The 17,050-nt window shown below is 47.4% G+C and overlaps 1 protein-coding gene across 1 annotated transcript; it reads right to left on the reverse strand.

Moving 5' to 3' along the window:
- Window positions 1–1,032: 1,032 nt before the first annotated feature.
- LOC125941946 (defensin-like) lies at window positions 1,033–15,716 on the reverse strand. The gene is made up of 4 exons (XM_049659827.1): window positions 15,670–15,716; window positions 10,203–10,271; window positions 6,923–6,982; window positions 1,033–1,322 (listed from the first exon to the last, which is right to left on the reverse strand). Exons 2-4 carry the CDS (start codon window positions 10,243–10,245, stop codon window positions 1,198–1,200), a joined length of 228 nt encoding a protein of 75 aa, XP_049515784.1. The 5' UTR covers window positions 10,246–10,271; window positions 15,670–15,716; the 3' UTR covers window positions 1,033–1,197.
- Between the last annotated feature and the right edge of the window lie 1,334 nt (window positions 15,717–17,050).

Raw genomic sequence — 17,050 nt, forward strand, 5'->3', positions numbered from 1 at the left:
ACGCAATATCTGACCATGAGAAATATAATTTTACCTTAAGCTATTCTGTCATCGTCGTTACTATTATAACGTGCATTGCATAAAGTTGCGTTTTTGGATATCGGCGCTCAGCCGTAAATGAAATGACCTGACTTTAAGCAGGTAGCTTCCAAAAACTGCGTCGACTGCACCAGTTAGTACGATGACTTATTAGCAGTTCTTTAAACAAGAGTATCTCATTTTCCTCTTCATTTAGTGTACTTGTTTGTTAATTTTTAGCAATCATTTTGGTATACCGGTCCAATCTTGCCATTTTGTTGGAGTAAATTAGGAACAAAAAATATAATAAACGAACCGCTTCTTCGATTCTTGACCGCTCCACTTTATAGCTCTACGTGCACATTTATGGCATCTTCGGCTCGTCGTTCCAAGGCTCTGTCTCGGAGCAGCCAGATCTGGAGCCGCTCTTCACTCGAGCCAGAGGCAAAGCACCTCAGCCAAGCACGCATAGAACGATGGAAACGGATCCATGGGTAACTTCCGCAATTACGCGAAGGAAGCGCCGATGTCCCCGCACAGCACAGACACGAGAAAAATGGCGACTTCACTTTCGCCACTCAACAAATTGAAGTGACGGGCGTCCCACCATCGGAGCTGGGCGAGATTTCGTAGCCGCTCCGACATCTCTCGCAGGAGCGGCTTAGAGGGCTCTCGATCGGATCCGATATCACTCGGATGGACCCTGCCGAACACGTCTCGCGTTCTCAGTTTCAAGCAGCCGAATAATGAATCGCGTGTCAAAGCGCTCTAGAGCATTCGATAAGGACGAGCCGAAGATACTATTAGTTTTCATTAAGGAAGTTTAACAGAACGTCAATACACCGGCCAATGTGCAGCCTGAAGGCGACAAGACGATGGCGAATGATGCGACACAAAAGGGTAGAACATAAGCGCTCTCAGTATTTATATGGCGAAGCTTTGTTTCTTCACTCTAGGCACAGAGACAGACAGCCCAAGTTCGTTGATTTTGTTTTTATCCTTTATTAATACTACTGACAATGCCCACAGGTGCATATTTAGCTGAAAACTCAGTGTGTTGTCAACTTTTCACCTGTCGCAGGTAAATACGCTTGCATAAATGGAACTCCTGTAGTTGCTTGGGCTCATCACACGTCCATTGTTTAATATATATCTGGTGTCGTTGTCTCGCGCAGTTCGTTAGCGACGCACGCAGATGCAGGTCACCTTGAACCTGCCGCCGCAGTAACCTGCCCGGCGCCGAATGCTGCGACAGTGGCGGTGGCACGCGCGCTGGTTGAACGGACAGCCAAATCCCCATCGTCCTGTATAGTAATTAGAAAAAAAAAACCAGAAGAGAATTCCTCTTCACAAAAAGCAGAGACAGGAATAGCAATTTTTTGAGTGAGGCACTTGAGCAGAATGGCTCAATGCTGCATTCGCTGCATTCGCTGCTTATTGTCTTACTTTTTTATTTTTTTACTCATGTAGGCTAATCTTGATTTCCCGTGAAATTTTTGTTTCCTTTGTCGTATTTGCGAGCAATAAATTATTCGGGAAGCAGAGTCGAAATTTTAGCGAATTTCTTCTAGAACATTAAAAGATGTATCTAACGAAAGAGGGCGCCTACGGAAACGTCCCAGAGTTATACAATCTCAGATTATTGACATTCGTTGCATGAAGTTGCCTACTGCAATCCACTATTCCTTGTCTCCTTGGAGACAGCGCCTTGTAAGCAAAATGTTAGCTGGGCGAAAAAATATCGCGCTTACTGCAGTTGAGGTGGCGCAACTATTCCAGCTGTTCGTGGAGGGAGCCCGCGAACGAGATACACAAGAAAGTCCTTTGGAAGGCCTTCGTCACAAAGGATGAAATTTCGAGTTATATGACCCTCAGAGACACAGACACGGGACAAGAAGCAGACAGCTATCAAAAACAGGAAAATGTGAAACAAAAGTGTCTCTCAAGTGCTGATGGCTGTCTTGGACATATAAGCGTGGGCATCTGCTAGCGCTTACTGTACGTGATGCGCTTGCTGCATAAATGACGAGAACAAACCGGCGTTTAATACAGTCAGCTAAATTTAGTGTGATAGCATTGCCGGAGGCCGCTATGCTTGTCTGCATTTCTTTTTTTAGTTTCCGATGAAATGCGTCTACCAAATTTCTCGAGTGGCACTCCCTTTACAAATTGCTAATCGTCGACAACCATTTTGTTACAAGCAGTCGGGCGCAGTAATGAAAATTACCACATTTGTTTGTCCCCATATTTCCTTGAAATAAATTCTGGGGTTTTACGTGCAAATACCACGATCTAATTATGATACATTCCTTAGTGGGGACTCCTGATTATTTTTCACCACCTGGGGTGCTATGCAGGATGCGCCGAGTTTCTCGTTCGTACGAGTTTCACCCGAGTTTGCTCGATGGCAATCAGTGAACGGAAATAGCAAGGAACGTGCAAGAACAGCAGGCAAAAAGAAATGTCGAGATAAAGCCGCGTATGACAACATGAGCGCACCCTGCGCGGCACAGTGATTCCGTGCTTCAAGCACAGAAGACTGCGCAGCAAAACGGCTAGCGCCGCGTATTTTTATCAACGTATTAACACCATTTAGCAATACCGTGACTGTACCGCTGTTTATCGGCACACTTGCCGTGAGCCACCTGCCACGCCTTTCTAGGGCGCGTAAAGGGCGTGCCTCCTCTTTCGAGCATTATCTTTCTATGCTCCGTCGAATGCGAACAGGGCACATGCGGTGCATTGTTGCGCCTACACTTTCGCTCAATCGATTACGTTCAAATACAACAAATAAAATAAGAAACACTTTATTTCTTGAAGTATCTGTTTTTCGTTTGGAATGCCATAAATGTTTGATGACAAACAGAGATCGAGCGAATTATTAAATTTTGCACTTTTTTGCCGCGAGTGGCGACAGTGAGGCGAAAGCTTACAAGCGGATACATTTTAGAGCATCGCACGCGCGAGGGAGTTCATACGGTGAGCAGTCGCCAGGGGCACTGCAGTGCTATCCTTGATTAAAATCCCTATATAAGAAAAGTACTGCCATCCTTTGATAAACGCCTCTTCTCTCTCTCCTGTATCTCCGATTGGACGATGATTGCGCGCGCTTTTCACTTCTTTATATTTTCTTTTTTTTTTTCCGCCTCAGAGCCATGTTGAAAGTCCTCTGCGCAGCCGCAGTCGCCGGCGGCGGCGGCGGCGCGCGCCCGGCTTGAAAACTTCAACGTGGACTTTCTAGGTGCGCCACCGTCGACTTGGCTTTCGCAAGCAAAAAGTAAAGAAAAAAGCAAGCGCTTTAGGAGAGGAGGCGGCGGAGGAAAGAGTAGATGGCGGTACTTTTCTTATATAGGGACTTTAAGCCTTGATAGGGTGCCTTGATGCCCGCGCGCATCGAGGCACTCTAATCATTGATAAAGTCAGTCATCACAGTGATCTTTCCATTCCCTGACTATTAGGGGAATGGCAACGCAGCGCTACGGCATGGTTGTTCACCGCAGGTGCTTCACTGAGGCGGCTATTAAGGCCGCCGCTTTACCAACTGAAACGACGGGAGCAACGGTTGTCACAGCAAAAGGGCTGTGCGGTATTCTAGGGTCCGTAGTGACGCAGCACAGTGAAAGTGCACCAGTTTATCTGCGTGCGCGAAGCCTCCCCGATGCATTGCAAAGAAGAGCGCGCTGCCCAGTGACACAATTCATCGCTTGTCATCGCTTGCCCAGTGAAGGTGCATCCGTTCGCATGTATACGCAGAGTTGTTCTCTCCAATGTGCTTGCCGATTGTCTCTGCTGCTGAGCTAACAGCGATCGCAGATAGATATAGTAACGACAGCGCAGCAATCGCATTTTGGCGGGTGATGGCTCCTGTGTGCAGTTAGGAAATGAAACTTCGAACGTAGGAAGGGGTTGCAACTATTTAGTGTACCGTGCTTGTGATGAAGAAATGCCATCGCACTGGGTTTAAAAAAGCGAGCGTTTCTCGGCGCTGACCGTGTTTGCGACACTGCAGATCCGATACACCACCGATGACAGAGCAGCCATCTCAAACAACAGCTGCGATACCTTTACGTTGGAAAACACTACGCACTGCTCAGCATCGTCATCTACCACGGCGCATCGACGCCTTGCAAGCAGCTACAGTGTCGTTCCGATAATTATTTGCTGTGCGCTACGTCGCTACAATGCAGACAATGAACCATGTTGTGGGGCTATCACAGCCTAAGAAGATAGATGCATGAGCCAGCGAAAGTCGCCGCTTTGTTTTTGATAGTGGTTCTCAGTTACAGTGCATCACCGATGACAGTGTGCTGTGCGTATTTTCTGTCGGCGGTCAAGATTGTTGATGCCTCTCAGTTCCGCACCACGTCGCTGTTGCCGGAAAATAAGTTGGGCGTGGCCCAACCGTGGCGGGGGCGCGCACAAGAGTTACATGCCTCGCGCAGGGCGTGACATATGGTTTTGATTGACACGCGAACTCGGGCCAAACTCGTACATCGCGAAACCCCCGTCGAGTTGAACTCGGGAACATGGTGGCGGCAGCAGCAGCCTGTGTAATCGCATCCAGCGGCAGCAAGCGTCAATATGACCATCTCGACCCGTTCACCTACATGTCCGACGTAGAGTTTCAGCGTCATTTTTGCCTTTCCAAAACGTGAGTGCGCTGGCTGTGTGACGAGTTAGGCGAAGGCCGTCGTCTGCGGAGATAGGGTGGCGGGCAAATTATGCTTTCCCAGCGTAGACTGGTGTGACTAGGCTGCGGAGGAATAGTTCGTGCGATCGCTTCGGCTCTCTCCTGTTTCAAGCAAGCTCGTCCACCGCGCCCCAGCCCCAGGCCAGGTTCGGCGTCGTCATCGGAGTACTGGAGCACCTGCGAGCACCTGGGGTTCAACCCGGACCAACCAACCTGCGCAGGCGAAGTAGTCACATTATATTGGAAGACTCAGAATGGACGCCGGGCTGCCTTCCGGTGCCGAAATCAGTTTTTGTGCCGAAATCACTTTTAGCAGGTACACGGTACCGCTGCACGGCACGGGCAGACAGGCGAAGGAAGTTACTGCGCCAACACGGACCACCTCGGCCGTCCGAACGACGACCTCTCCAGGCGGCAAATGATTTGGCTCACGTACTGCGTGAGCAAAAGCGTAGACATATGGATGTTGAATGAGACCGTAGACTTGTTTCCTCTATCGGAGCACGCCATCGCCGACTGGAGGAGCTACCCCCGTAAGGTCGCGAGGGACGAGCTGCTGGCGCGAGCTCCACTCGGTGCTCCGGGAAGACAGCGCAAATTGACGAGTGCCTTCTTCGAGGCGAGCAAAAGTGCAATCGAGGCCGCCTAATGATGGGTGACAACGTTCCGCCGAGCCGCCAAAACTACGGTGGTGTTAAAGATGGTGGCCCATGGGTCTTGGGCATGGTCTGCGCGACCTGAGGGGTGTTGCTACTTTTCAATGTCTACCGACGAAAGGCGGCGACGCTAGGCGCCACTATTGCAGCCAATGTTCAACCGGGGACCATTATTCATAGTGACGAATTGGCCGCATACAACTGATCCCAAATTCAGGGGATGCTAACGGGGCTATGCCTTAATCAGCATTGGGAGACAGTCAACCACAGCGTGCACTTTGTGGAAACCAACACGAGCGTTCACACGCGAAAAATAGAAAGTTATTGTCAAAAAGTGAAGCGCCACCTCGTCAGCAGTGGGTACAGAGTAACTGCACTGATGCTGGAGTCCCACCTGGGATGAATGTGGTGGCACTCAACGGCCACGTACGCTGCAAAGACCCTTTCTTGCGTTTGTTAGAAGCCACAGATCGCTGGGGCTACCCAGTATAAAGACTCTTTCCTGCGGTTGTTAGAAGCCATCGCTCGGCGCTAGTCAGTATGAAGGTGCGTCACAATGTAAAAGAAAATAAAGCGTAGTTTTTTTATCCTTGCATAAGTGTTTTCCGACATTCCCGAGTGTTTACACGGTAAGCGCGCGGCAAACCACTTCTGCGCTAAGCGACGCTCCCTTCGTCTCGAAGCCCTACTTTAGCGCGAGCAACGAGCGATCTGTTCAAAGCCCAGTGTAAAAATCAGGCGCACACCCATCTGTGCTCGGAAATGGGAGCGCAAGCACGTAGGGAGCCGCACCAATTAAATCTAGAGGAAAGCGAAAGAGCAACGAGCGATCTGTTCAGAGCCCAGTGCGAAAACCAAGCACACACCAATCTGTGCTCGGAAATGCTAGCGCAAGCACCTAGCGAGCCGCGCCAATCCAATCCAGAGGAAGAAAGACGACGGTGAGCGTGCCCTCGTGGTATAACGCGAAACGATTAAACTACAAATTAGTCAAATACACATTCAGTGTACAATTTGTAAACTTTAAAACATCTATACCATACGGTAATGTGACTAATATCATTGCACTAAATGCATTTTTTTGATAACTTGCTTGTGCCTCTAATGCACTCGGTGGAACGACAGACAAGTGAAAGAAGGTACGACCATGCACCGACCGTATGATCACGTGAGCCTCAGTTTGTCGACCAGCCCATATGGCAACGCCCAAGGGATGATGGCCACCCAGAGTGAATCTAGATAAACCAATGAAACTGGAGGTGTGCCGACGGACAAACTTTGTCTTGTTACCATTAGTTCTTTCATCTTGAGGCGTCGCCAGAGCTCGTGAAGATCCCGAGTTTCGCCAAACTCGGGGCATCCTGCATAGCACCCCTGGGGTTCTTTAATGTGTACCTCATTTTAAGTAAACGAGTTCTTGCGTCCTGCCCCATCGGTATGAGGTCTCCGGGGCCATTATCAAACCCGCCACCTCTGGCTCAGCAGCGCCACACCGTAGCCCCTCAGCTAACACGGCGAGCCCCCATAATTGCTTTCTTGGTGCATAAACTATACTTACGAACTCTCAAGTGGGCGACTTCACTTTTGTCTTCATTGAGAGATGCGGTGGCCATAACGCCTACAAGAAAACGATGGTGAATTAATGTCCTACTACAAAAAATAAAAGTCATAAGAAGCTCCCATAGCGGGAGATATAGGCTATAAGGCACAATTATCAAGCAGGGACCATATTTTCCATTTCTTTTTCTCTCCGATTCCAATCATCCCCTATCCTTCGTCCGACCAAGTCGTGCGAGTCCATGCTGGCAAGCAAAAAGAATAAAAAATAAGAACAGTCGTTACAAAATACGCCACTAACAAAAATTTCGCACACCTTCAGCGATACCGCTGTCTTCGCCCGTTGTTCGGGACTGTACAACAATAAATAAGCCTTAATTAGCACTTTCACTAAGTGTTGGTAGCACAATCCAAGGTGTCAGCGCCGCGATTCAGCCAGACATTACAGAACGGGGCGCGTATTCACAAATGTGAGATTTTGTAGACACCGAATGGCAAAAAATGTCGCAGTTTCGCCCGAAAGGCGAAGCATCAATTGCGATAGCAAATTAGTAGAGTGTTATTCGGAGTAGGGATAGTAGTTTTATAGGCTGCATAAACTTGGACACATTCGCTTACTAACTGAATTAACAAGCGTGGTGTTAGCGCGCACAAGCAAACATGAATAGATCACACTGAATGACCGCAGACGACGACTGTCAAAACGCTGGCAGCAAGCGCAGCCGCCGCAGCGGGCGAAGGTTCGCGCGGTCTATCGCTTCAACGGAAACTGAGCGGCGAATGCACACCGCATACTAAGGTCAGAGCAGTGTGGAGATAAGAGACGGTGCCGGCGACCGCCACCGGCGAGCAAAGTGCAGAGGAGTTGTGCAGAGAAGTTGTTGGCAGAGGAGAAGCTGCCCGTCCCCTCCCTCCCGCGCTGCCTTCCGGCCTTGTTGCTTTCGCGTGGGAGATTGAGTGGCCAGTTCCCCTTGCGCCCGGTTGCAAGATAAGCATTTGGTGAAGCAGCACAGCGTCGCTCCGCCTCCCTCCCTCCCATACCCCCACGGCCTTTCGCGTGGCTGTCGCGTTTGCTTTCCGCCGTGCGTTCGCTCTCCGTGATAGCGCGCGTCCCCGCGCGCCTTCACTCGCGCATACGGCGCGCGGCGACGATTTTATCGCCTTTGGACTTGATACGGAACCTCACGGCGACGGCGACGCCGACGGCAGAAATGCGGTTGAAGTGTCCATATAATTGCTATCGCAATAATAACGTTAAACGTAAATGCCGTTCGCTATTGGACGTCGCTGCGACGATTATCTCGTTTAACACTCTGATCGCTATCATGAGTGGCGGGCGGCCGAACGCTGAGCACTGGAGAAACGCTCTTACGTAAGAGAAGATTTGAGAATACGGGACAAGGGACTATGGTCGGTATTCACAAAAAGCGCTTACGCTACAATTGTTCGTAATAGACAATTCTGCCCAATCCTGACACTGGACATACGATTAGCGATGGCGACCGGCCAACGCCTATAAGCGCACTCCGAAATTAAAAAAAAAGCTTTCTGAATTCTACCCCATATTCACAAAATAGTTCTTACGCTAAAACAGTTGATAAGAGTAGGTACCAGCCAATTGTGATATTGGACACCGCAGTAGCAAAGGCGGCCAGCCAATGGCAAAAGGCACCTACGAACGAAAAGCTTTGTGAAATAGGCACCTGGGCCTAGTTGTATTCGCAAAAGCGTTCTAACGCTAAAAATGCCCGTAAGATCAGAAGGCAGCCAATCGTGGTCCAGGACATATTATTAGCGAAAGCGGTTGGCCAGTAAAGACAGTACTACGAGCCAAAATCTTTGGGAATTCGGCCCATAGCTGGTCCCCTATTCACAAAACTTCTTTAACGTAAGTGCCGTCCGTTGTCGACAATTGCCGCGGAGGTCTCCTTGATATCGTGGCTATGGCTATCATAAGTGGCAGGTATGGGGGCTTTCTAAATTAGCGCCGCACAATGAGAAAGCGGTTTCGCGTAATAGAAAACTTGAAAATCTGAGACCAGATGACCCAGGGGCCGAATTGACAAAGCATCTTTTTTTCCTTTTTTGCTAAGTGTTCTTTACCATCGGCCTGCTTCCTTTACGAACGATATAAACGCGGTTAGTAACGCTACTAACGCGGTTGGCACAATTTGCATATGACCGCGGGGGATGACTCAGTTGCTGGCTCGCGTTCTGATTGGTCCGCGGCGAGGGATTTCAGCGGCAGTGGCGGCTGAAATCTGTCTGGAACCCATTCTGTGTGGAGAGAGCCTTTTCGGCGTAATTCGCTGCCGCCGAATTGGATTCTACTGCCGCTCTACACACCGAAAGCCCCATTGTGAAAGAGCTATGAGAACGCCAACTTTCTCCAAGGCGCGTGTATAGCTGAAGCCTAATACCAAAAGTTAGACACTGGTTCCTCGACCACGATGAAAGTAGTGGCATTCCGCGCTTCCTAAAAGCCCCGGCTTGCTGACGGCGTTGATAAAGCGTAAAAAAAAAAATCAGAAGAAACAATCATGACATGACAAGCGTTGGCGCTGTCGTATTACTTTTAAGTTCTAACGATGGTTTTCAGCGGAGCTAGTCTTCTCATACTTTCCGGGAATTCAGCAGACACTCATTCTGACAACACAGAAGGAAGACGACACATTGCTGTACTCCATTTTTGTTTGTTTTGTTTTTGTGTTTTGTTTTCTTCTTGCTTTTTTTGCACTATATAAACGTTGCCTGCTGTATGAATCGAATTGACCGGATGAAGGTTTTAAAAGCCCAGCCATGTACTTAATCTTAGTCGGTGAGCACAAGCAACAAGTGTTATCGGGAATCACCATCTATCAGTTAATGCATCCTTATAGTAGGATAAATGACGGTGCTCGCAAATATGCACTCCATGTCAAACACTGCTCATTATCTCCCCTCCCCCCCTCCAGTCCCCGTAAAGCATCTCCCACTCCTTTCTGAACATCTTATAAATTTTGAGATTACAACCCACAAAAAGCTTATTTATAATAAAACCACGCCTGCACGACGGTGCCGGAGTCGGCGCATCCAAGTTTAGTGAATTTATCACCAACTCGCTGGGCACATATGGTATAAATTACAGCTACGAAAGCTATAACAAAAAAAATAAGTAGCACGTCATATTCTGATGCGTAAGAAAACGCTTTGGGTTTTTTTCTATATACAACTAAGGTAACTTAAGCCTCTTGTAATTATTTTATTCAACGGAAGCTGCAGATTAAAGTTCATGCGCTTACCACACACCAGCGTGAAGATTAGAGCAATCGCAAGCACCTTCATAACGCCTCGTTGGGAAATGGGGCTACCTGCAAAAAAAGCTTGAATAATAAATTATAATTATTTCATTATTTATTAATTAAATACGTAAATGCGACTAGAAGACAAATGCAGATTATGCGTGGGCAAGTAATACTAAGGTTACACCAGTTTTTTAAACAACGTCCAAAAATAAAGACGACCAGGTCTAGACGAGAAACCATGACTTACTCTGCACCAAGTTATACGACGCAGCAGGGAAACACGTAGCACTATAGACATTTTCATATACCGATGTTTAAATAGCACCATTGCCCGACACGGGCGACGTCTAGCGTCAGAACATGTTGTGCCGCCATTTTGTACTGTGAGCCTTGCGAGAGCAGGCCGGCCGCACTTCGGTTGTGTGATCTTCGCCGTGCATTATTTCGATTGTTTTCTTCCGCTTCGCTTGTCTTGTGCCGCTTGACTTGTTACATGTTTCACGTGCTCGCGTGAGCGCTCAGTGTGGTGTGCCATGGCAACAGCGAGCCCAGCCAGTGCATGTGGTGTTTCGTCGTCGGTAGCGGCGGCAGCCGCGTCTGCTTCGTCGAGAACTGGCGTGCTAATCAGCGGTATATTTCATTGTTATTGCTGGGCACATGTGACCGTATCGTCGATTGAATCTGATCACCATTACGTTTCGCGGTTGAGGGTTGCCTCATTTAGCGAAAGCAGGCGCGTACGTAGCTGTCGGGCAATGCTTAGAACCAGGCGCCGGCGGCTCGACGACGCGTGGTAGTGGTTGGTAGATATGCGGTGGTTACTCCATACGCTTCCGACGCAACTGAACTGCTCAATCATGCAAAATTTATTGGATCTGGCGCGGCGCAGGGTGCTTATAACCAAATGTCACAGCATAAGCGTGGCGATAGAGCAGCGTGGTACCTGCAGCGAACAGACGCGCAACAGTGATCACAGATTCCAGCGCAATTGATACAGCCCAGGTGCTAGATTTTTATTTTTTTAGTATTTAGAATTTATATATACATACTGTCAATCCCAATAGGGATTATAACAGGACTTGTTATAAAGCTATATTTGTTTACCTATTTTTTAAGTTTGTTTACCTGGAATGGCTTTTCTTTCGAGTGTCTGAATTTGAAACAGGCTTCGCTCACGGTGAACCTTAACGTAGATCGTGCGCGAAGCTTGTATTGAAGATACGGCGTACGGCAATAATTGTTCGTGTGCGCTATCTCTGAAGTGAAATAAGCCAATAATATTGCATCGTTAAAAAAAATGAAATTATGGGGTTTTACATGCCAAAACCACGATCTGATTATGAGGCACGCCGTAGTGGGGGACTCCGGAAATTTGGACCACCTGGGGTTCTTTAAAGTGCACCTAAATCTAAGTACACGGGTGTTTTTCGCATTTCGCCCCCATCGAAATGCGGCCGCCGTGGCCGGGATTCGATCCCGCGACCTCGTGCTCAGCAGCCCAACACCATAGCCACTGAGCAACCATGGCGGGGATTATTGCATCGTTAGGGCCATCTCTGATATTTCTATTGTTTCCCTTACATCGTCTCACTGTGCTATGTTCATAATAAAGTAATGTCAAATCTTAACAATTGTCGAATAAATACATATGCTTCTAAAGTGTGAACCACTACTGACCGTGAGTGAAAAGCGCTTAGTGGTCAGCGAAGCGGTCACTGCACACACGTAAGTATTTCACTTGATCGACTGTGCGAATAATCTATTTTTTTTTCCTTACTGTTATTCTTGCAAGCATGATGCTATTGTCCGCGTACCCATGCGAATACGGTTTTTTACGTTCTTACTTGCGCGAACTCATTTAGCGCGTTTCTACGCCACGCACAGTTAGCGCATTACGGTTCCCAAACTCTAGCACTGGAGCTAGGCCGCGCTGATGAGGTCGACACGTTAGTTTTTGCATTCTCTTGCTGCCTAAGCACATAAACAACGCTCAAAGAGGGGTGAGCTCGATGCAGCACCAAACTGTTGAAGTTAATTGCCTTTATGGGCAGGGCCGCGCAGGGTGCGTCTGAACGCAGAGACAATGTTTTGGCGGACACAGGGTCTGCATACATCTTCCATAGGACACGATTTTTCCAGATCATTGCGAAGTGTATTTACTGACTTGTTCTCTCGCAGAGTGCTTCAATTTGTCTTATACCGGTGTCACACGACCACTTTTGTTAGCAATCGAGACCGATCTGGATCGGAATGTTCGACCGCGATTGGCTCCCTTCCGCAGATTGAGCAAAGAAGCCCATCGCGACCAAGAAATTCTACCCAGATCGGGCTCGATCACTTTCAATGGTGCGCCGTGTGACCCCCGTATTAGGCACTGGAATGAAGTCGTGTTTTAAAGAATAACAAATGTAGCCTGTGCCACTACATACGAGAAAATATGGCATCGAAGAGCTGACAATTCTCGCAACCTATTAGGAAATGTGCCGAAAAGTGTTTACCAAAATGCGTTATTTTACTGATGTGTGCATTGGTTCACATTAGAATGAAATACCAAGTCCTCAGGTGATGGAGGAAACCGACGAAGCGTGAACATACCACATCGGCAGTGGTCTCGCGGAGTGCTGTGTTGTGGACACACTTAGTCCCCTAAATTGTTATTTTTCGCTGGTTGTTTGTGCACCCATAAACTGCACAGTGCTGGCCTGCAATTTTTTGATGAGTATATATGCCATTATTTACGAGCGTAGGTCATTCGTGACAAAAATAAACGGAAACATCGAAGGAAAGCTACCACTCCGCAATGCAAGCGCAAGGCAAGCTCACAGTCCAGACCGAACAGGCAACACTGACACATACTCTCCACGCCAGACCGTCGGAAGCGCCCTCGTGAAAACGTCTATATAAAGCAATTGGAACATCGCAGTGTGTTACATTCGGTGTCAGCTGACTAACCCTGACGAAATATTGACGTAAGGCCCTTCTCCAAAACAGCCTCTACAATACTTCGATCAACACCATTCATGCTTGAATGTCAGAAAGATGTTTGCTTTATTTTCTTTTTTATGGAGGGAAAGAGAGATAAACGCAATGGAATGACAGGGAATTTAACCCAAGAATATATCCGGTTCCTCTATTTCGTAAGGGGAAAGGAGCTATGAAAGAAAGAGCGAAAGAAACAAAGAAAGGAGAAAAGAAAGCAATTAAATGAAAGAATGAATAATGTATAGTTCTCTGTCGATCTACCACTCACATACAAGACACCACGCAGTGCACCGCTTTAACCTGTCGCACGATCCGGTGTCTCTTAGGAAACGTAGCAGCCTTTCCAAAAGCTCGCGCTGATGTCTGTCTAGGCGATGTCGAATAGTTTTGGTTTGTGTGAGTGGCCGCTTTTTTTTTGGCTAGTCTAGCATGACGTAGAGCACTGATCTTTGCTAGTAGAGGCGAGGGCAACTCGCAAAAAAGGTGCGCTATTGTTTTACTACGCCCACAAAATTCACAAAGTGGGCGCATATCTTTCTGAAATGATCAACATGCTAGCGCCCCACTACCAGAGATCGCCTACGCCATTGCTGCCTCCCTAAACTTTGTCTGTCTGGTCTGTCACTACGAACATGTAAAGGATAAAAAGCAAACCAGGAACCCCAGTGCCAGTATTAAAGTACATTAGGCTGCAACACTTATCTCATGCTGCTACGAACCGCGTCATCGCAGTTACATCGACGGCTCTGTGACAACTGAATAATCTGCCATAGCTGCGTTAGTTTATTCAAGAGGTGTCACTATTTCCCAGAAGCTGAGACACATGACCTGAACCACTGCCAATGAATAGTCATGTGCCGCAACGAAAGATCAAGAGCATCAAGAACAGGACATTCATCCTGAGAGTGTTTTCAACATAATTCGGCAAGAAGAGTAAAAATAAATTACCACGCTGGAGCAAGCGTAGAATATGGTCGACCAGTAACTTCCTTACTTTTTGGCCACTGTCTATTCCACCTGCTCTGCGTTCATGGGAATGGACGAATACAATTATGTGCACAGCGCAGGCATGTTGGACTATGTGTTTAGACTTTGATGTATATATTAAGGAACGCAAGTGTCATTGTGTAACTTCATTCCAAGTGGATACGCCTTGCAATTTCACCAGCTATAACTCGTAAATTGCAATATTGGCCACAAAGTAATTAAGTAAGAAGTTAATTAGTGAGTTTCTGTTAATTATTTGAATATGTGTCTCGATTTCTCAAACAAGTAATAATGTCCGCCTCTCTGGATACTCCAGTTCAAGGACTAGAACTGTGTTATCTGCAGCCAGCGATTTTTAAAAGTTCCATAAAAATTAATTGTGATCGTCCCATGGAATGTGGAAAACAGATAGAGCAGCGCAATATATACATCGCATTGCCACTTTCCTCAGTATAATCGCAAATCCGCGGCATATAACCTCACATATAAACAGCCGGCATTGACTCCGTGAATCATGCAACCTGACCACGAACGACTGTGACGCCGGTATAAGAGCCGGTCCTCATAGATAGAGGCCGCAAGTTTTCATGCAGTATAGCAATACGAAAAGAAGAAAAAGAAGGATTTTAAGGCTCCATACAAAAGTAACTTTCTTCATCCATGCCACACTTCATGACATGCGCAGAGCGCACACCTGAACAACCTAGCCACCTTCAAGAGCCTAAATGTTGTTTGGCACCTAGGCTGGGTTTACTCCCTACTCGAGACAGACTCGAGGGCTGGCGAATCGTGCGCCTATCTACATGTCCCAACTGCCTAATAGTTGAACAAACAGGCACGCGACAATCGAGTGTGCCGTCTCACGCGCAATTTGGCGCGCCTTCCATACGGGGTTCAGAGGCCAGGGCGTCCGAGACTTCCGGCGTGGCCGTTTCGCGGGTCTTCTGACGGTGGCGGACCCGTTTAGCTTGTGGCGCAACCGTTGCGAATCTAGGGCAGGCTACTTGTCACCGTCATGCAATATGGCCTATACTAGGCAACCTGAGGCGAGACATACTCGCCTACCTTTCAGACGAGCTCTTCTTCCAGGGACTACGTGAGTTTCTTCGTCACTGGCCGTTAATTTTTGTTTTGGTAGAGAACGGACGAGTTCATCTGGTCTTTCACCCAGAGTGGGCATAATCGCTGCAACCCAGCGCTTTTGCAGTATTCTTTTCACTGTCGCTTGCTCTGTAGTATAATGTCATCGTTGCTCATAACTCCATAGTGCCTGTTTACTACTTTGTACGTATGTATTATCTGTACACGAAGTCATGTATCTATGCTCATTAGTGTTACTTTTTGTACATACTGTAAATACACTTTTTATAAACGCACATGCAAACAGCGTTGTCTTCTTATTTTATCATTCATCTTGCAGTTTGCATTAAAAAATATGAATGACGAAAACATATAAAACTTTAAAAAATGACCAAGAGTCGAAAGGGCTACTCACTGTCTTGAGCCAACTCCTCGAGTATAGGTCCATGGAATGTTGGCGTTCGCGCGCCTTTATATATACGAACGGTCACATCTTGGACCAGCAACGAAGCGAAATGGGATACGTCTCAACCGACGGATTTCCCCTCGGGACGCCGCTGTAATCCAGGAGAATGTTTCGGACCATAAGTGCAAGAAACGCGCGTAAGAAGCCCCGCGTTCGTTCACCGCTCGCTGAGTGACAGGGAAACGTAATCTGCGACGCGTATGTTGGTCAATCCTCGGAAACTACGGTGATGACAGAAAAAAAAATAAAAGTAAGAAGAAGCTGTCTGGATGTTCCATTGCCTCTAGTGCCTGTCGGGTCTGACAGAGTGAAGGGCGCTATGACGGTCAGCGTTCCGGAGTGCTTATCGGGCGACGATGTCAAATTTGACCAGGAAATAAAACCGTAAAAATACAGCCCTGAAAGCTTGCAGCACGACGCTTACCAGCATTACGGCCAGGTGTCATCTTTTTCTCCGGAATTCCTATTAATGTTTCTGCTATGACTACGCACTAAACGTGTTCTTGTAACAAATCATCTTGCCGTAGCCGGTGTGGCGTCACCAGCGACGTCGTCACGTGGTATATGGAAGCAAGTCGTTGAGGATGAGCAACCCTTCTTTCGCGTAATATGCATGTGTGGAAGGTGTACCAGTTGGGACGTGGAATCTAAGGCATGGAATCTAATTTGACATGCATCGTACTTTCCGGTTCTCAGAAATTAGGTTCTTAGCGAAAAGCTCCAAAATGGTTGAGCTGGTAAAAACGCGAACAATGCCGTAAGTCGGTTACGCAGTTTTTATATTGACTTTTTTTTTTTCATCTAGCCCACCACGGTTTCATGTTCATCGGTGGGTCAATATCTCGCCGGATATATTTCGAGATATATGTAGTACCATACGCCTTTATAAGCACTGCATGTTGACAGACAATGCAATCGAAGTGACTGCACCCCTGTTCTTACATAACAAAACAACATGTGGTGACTTAAAACCTGCGCATATATTGTGTCCTCATAGGTATATCGAAAGCGCGCAGATCGCTTAATGGACTAGCGCGAAATTTTCTTCGCTTCCTTGGTCTTCTTATATTTTTTTATACTTGACCTATTCCATTCTTCGGCCACTGCGTATGTGCCGCTGGGTATCTGCCCATTCTCGATCAATCGCCAGAATGGGTAGATACTGCAGTGGCACGAGGAGTATAGAAGCCTTAAATGTATTTGCATATGTATTGCACTTCCCTCTGAGACTCAGCATTCTTCCCTCGGCGAACATCAATTTCGCCTTCGTCGTCGTGACATCGTTGCATCGACATCTGGCATCATTTATCCGCAAGAACACTGCTGTTTG

Source organism: Dermacentor silvarum, chromosome 1 (assembly GCF_013339745.2).
Source record: "Dermacentor silvarum isolate Dsil-2018 chromosome 1, BIME_Dsil_1.4, whole genome shotgun sequence".
Taxonomy (NCBI): domain Eukaryota; kingdom Metazoa; phylum Arthropoda; class Arachnida; order Ixodida; family Ixodidae; genus Dermacentor; species Dermacentor silvarum.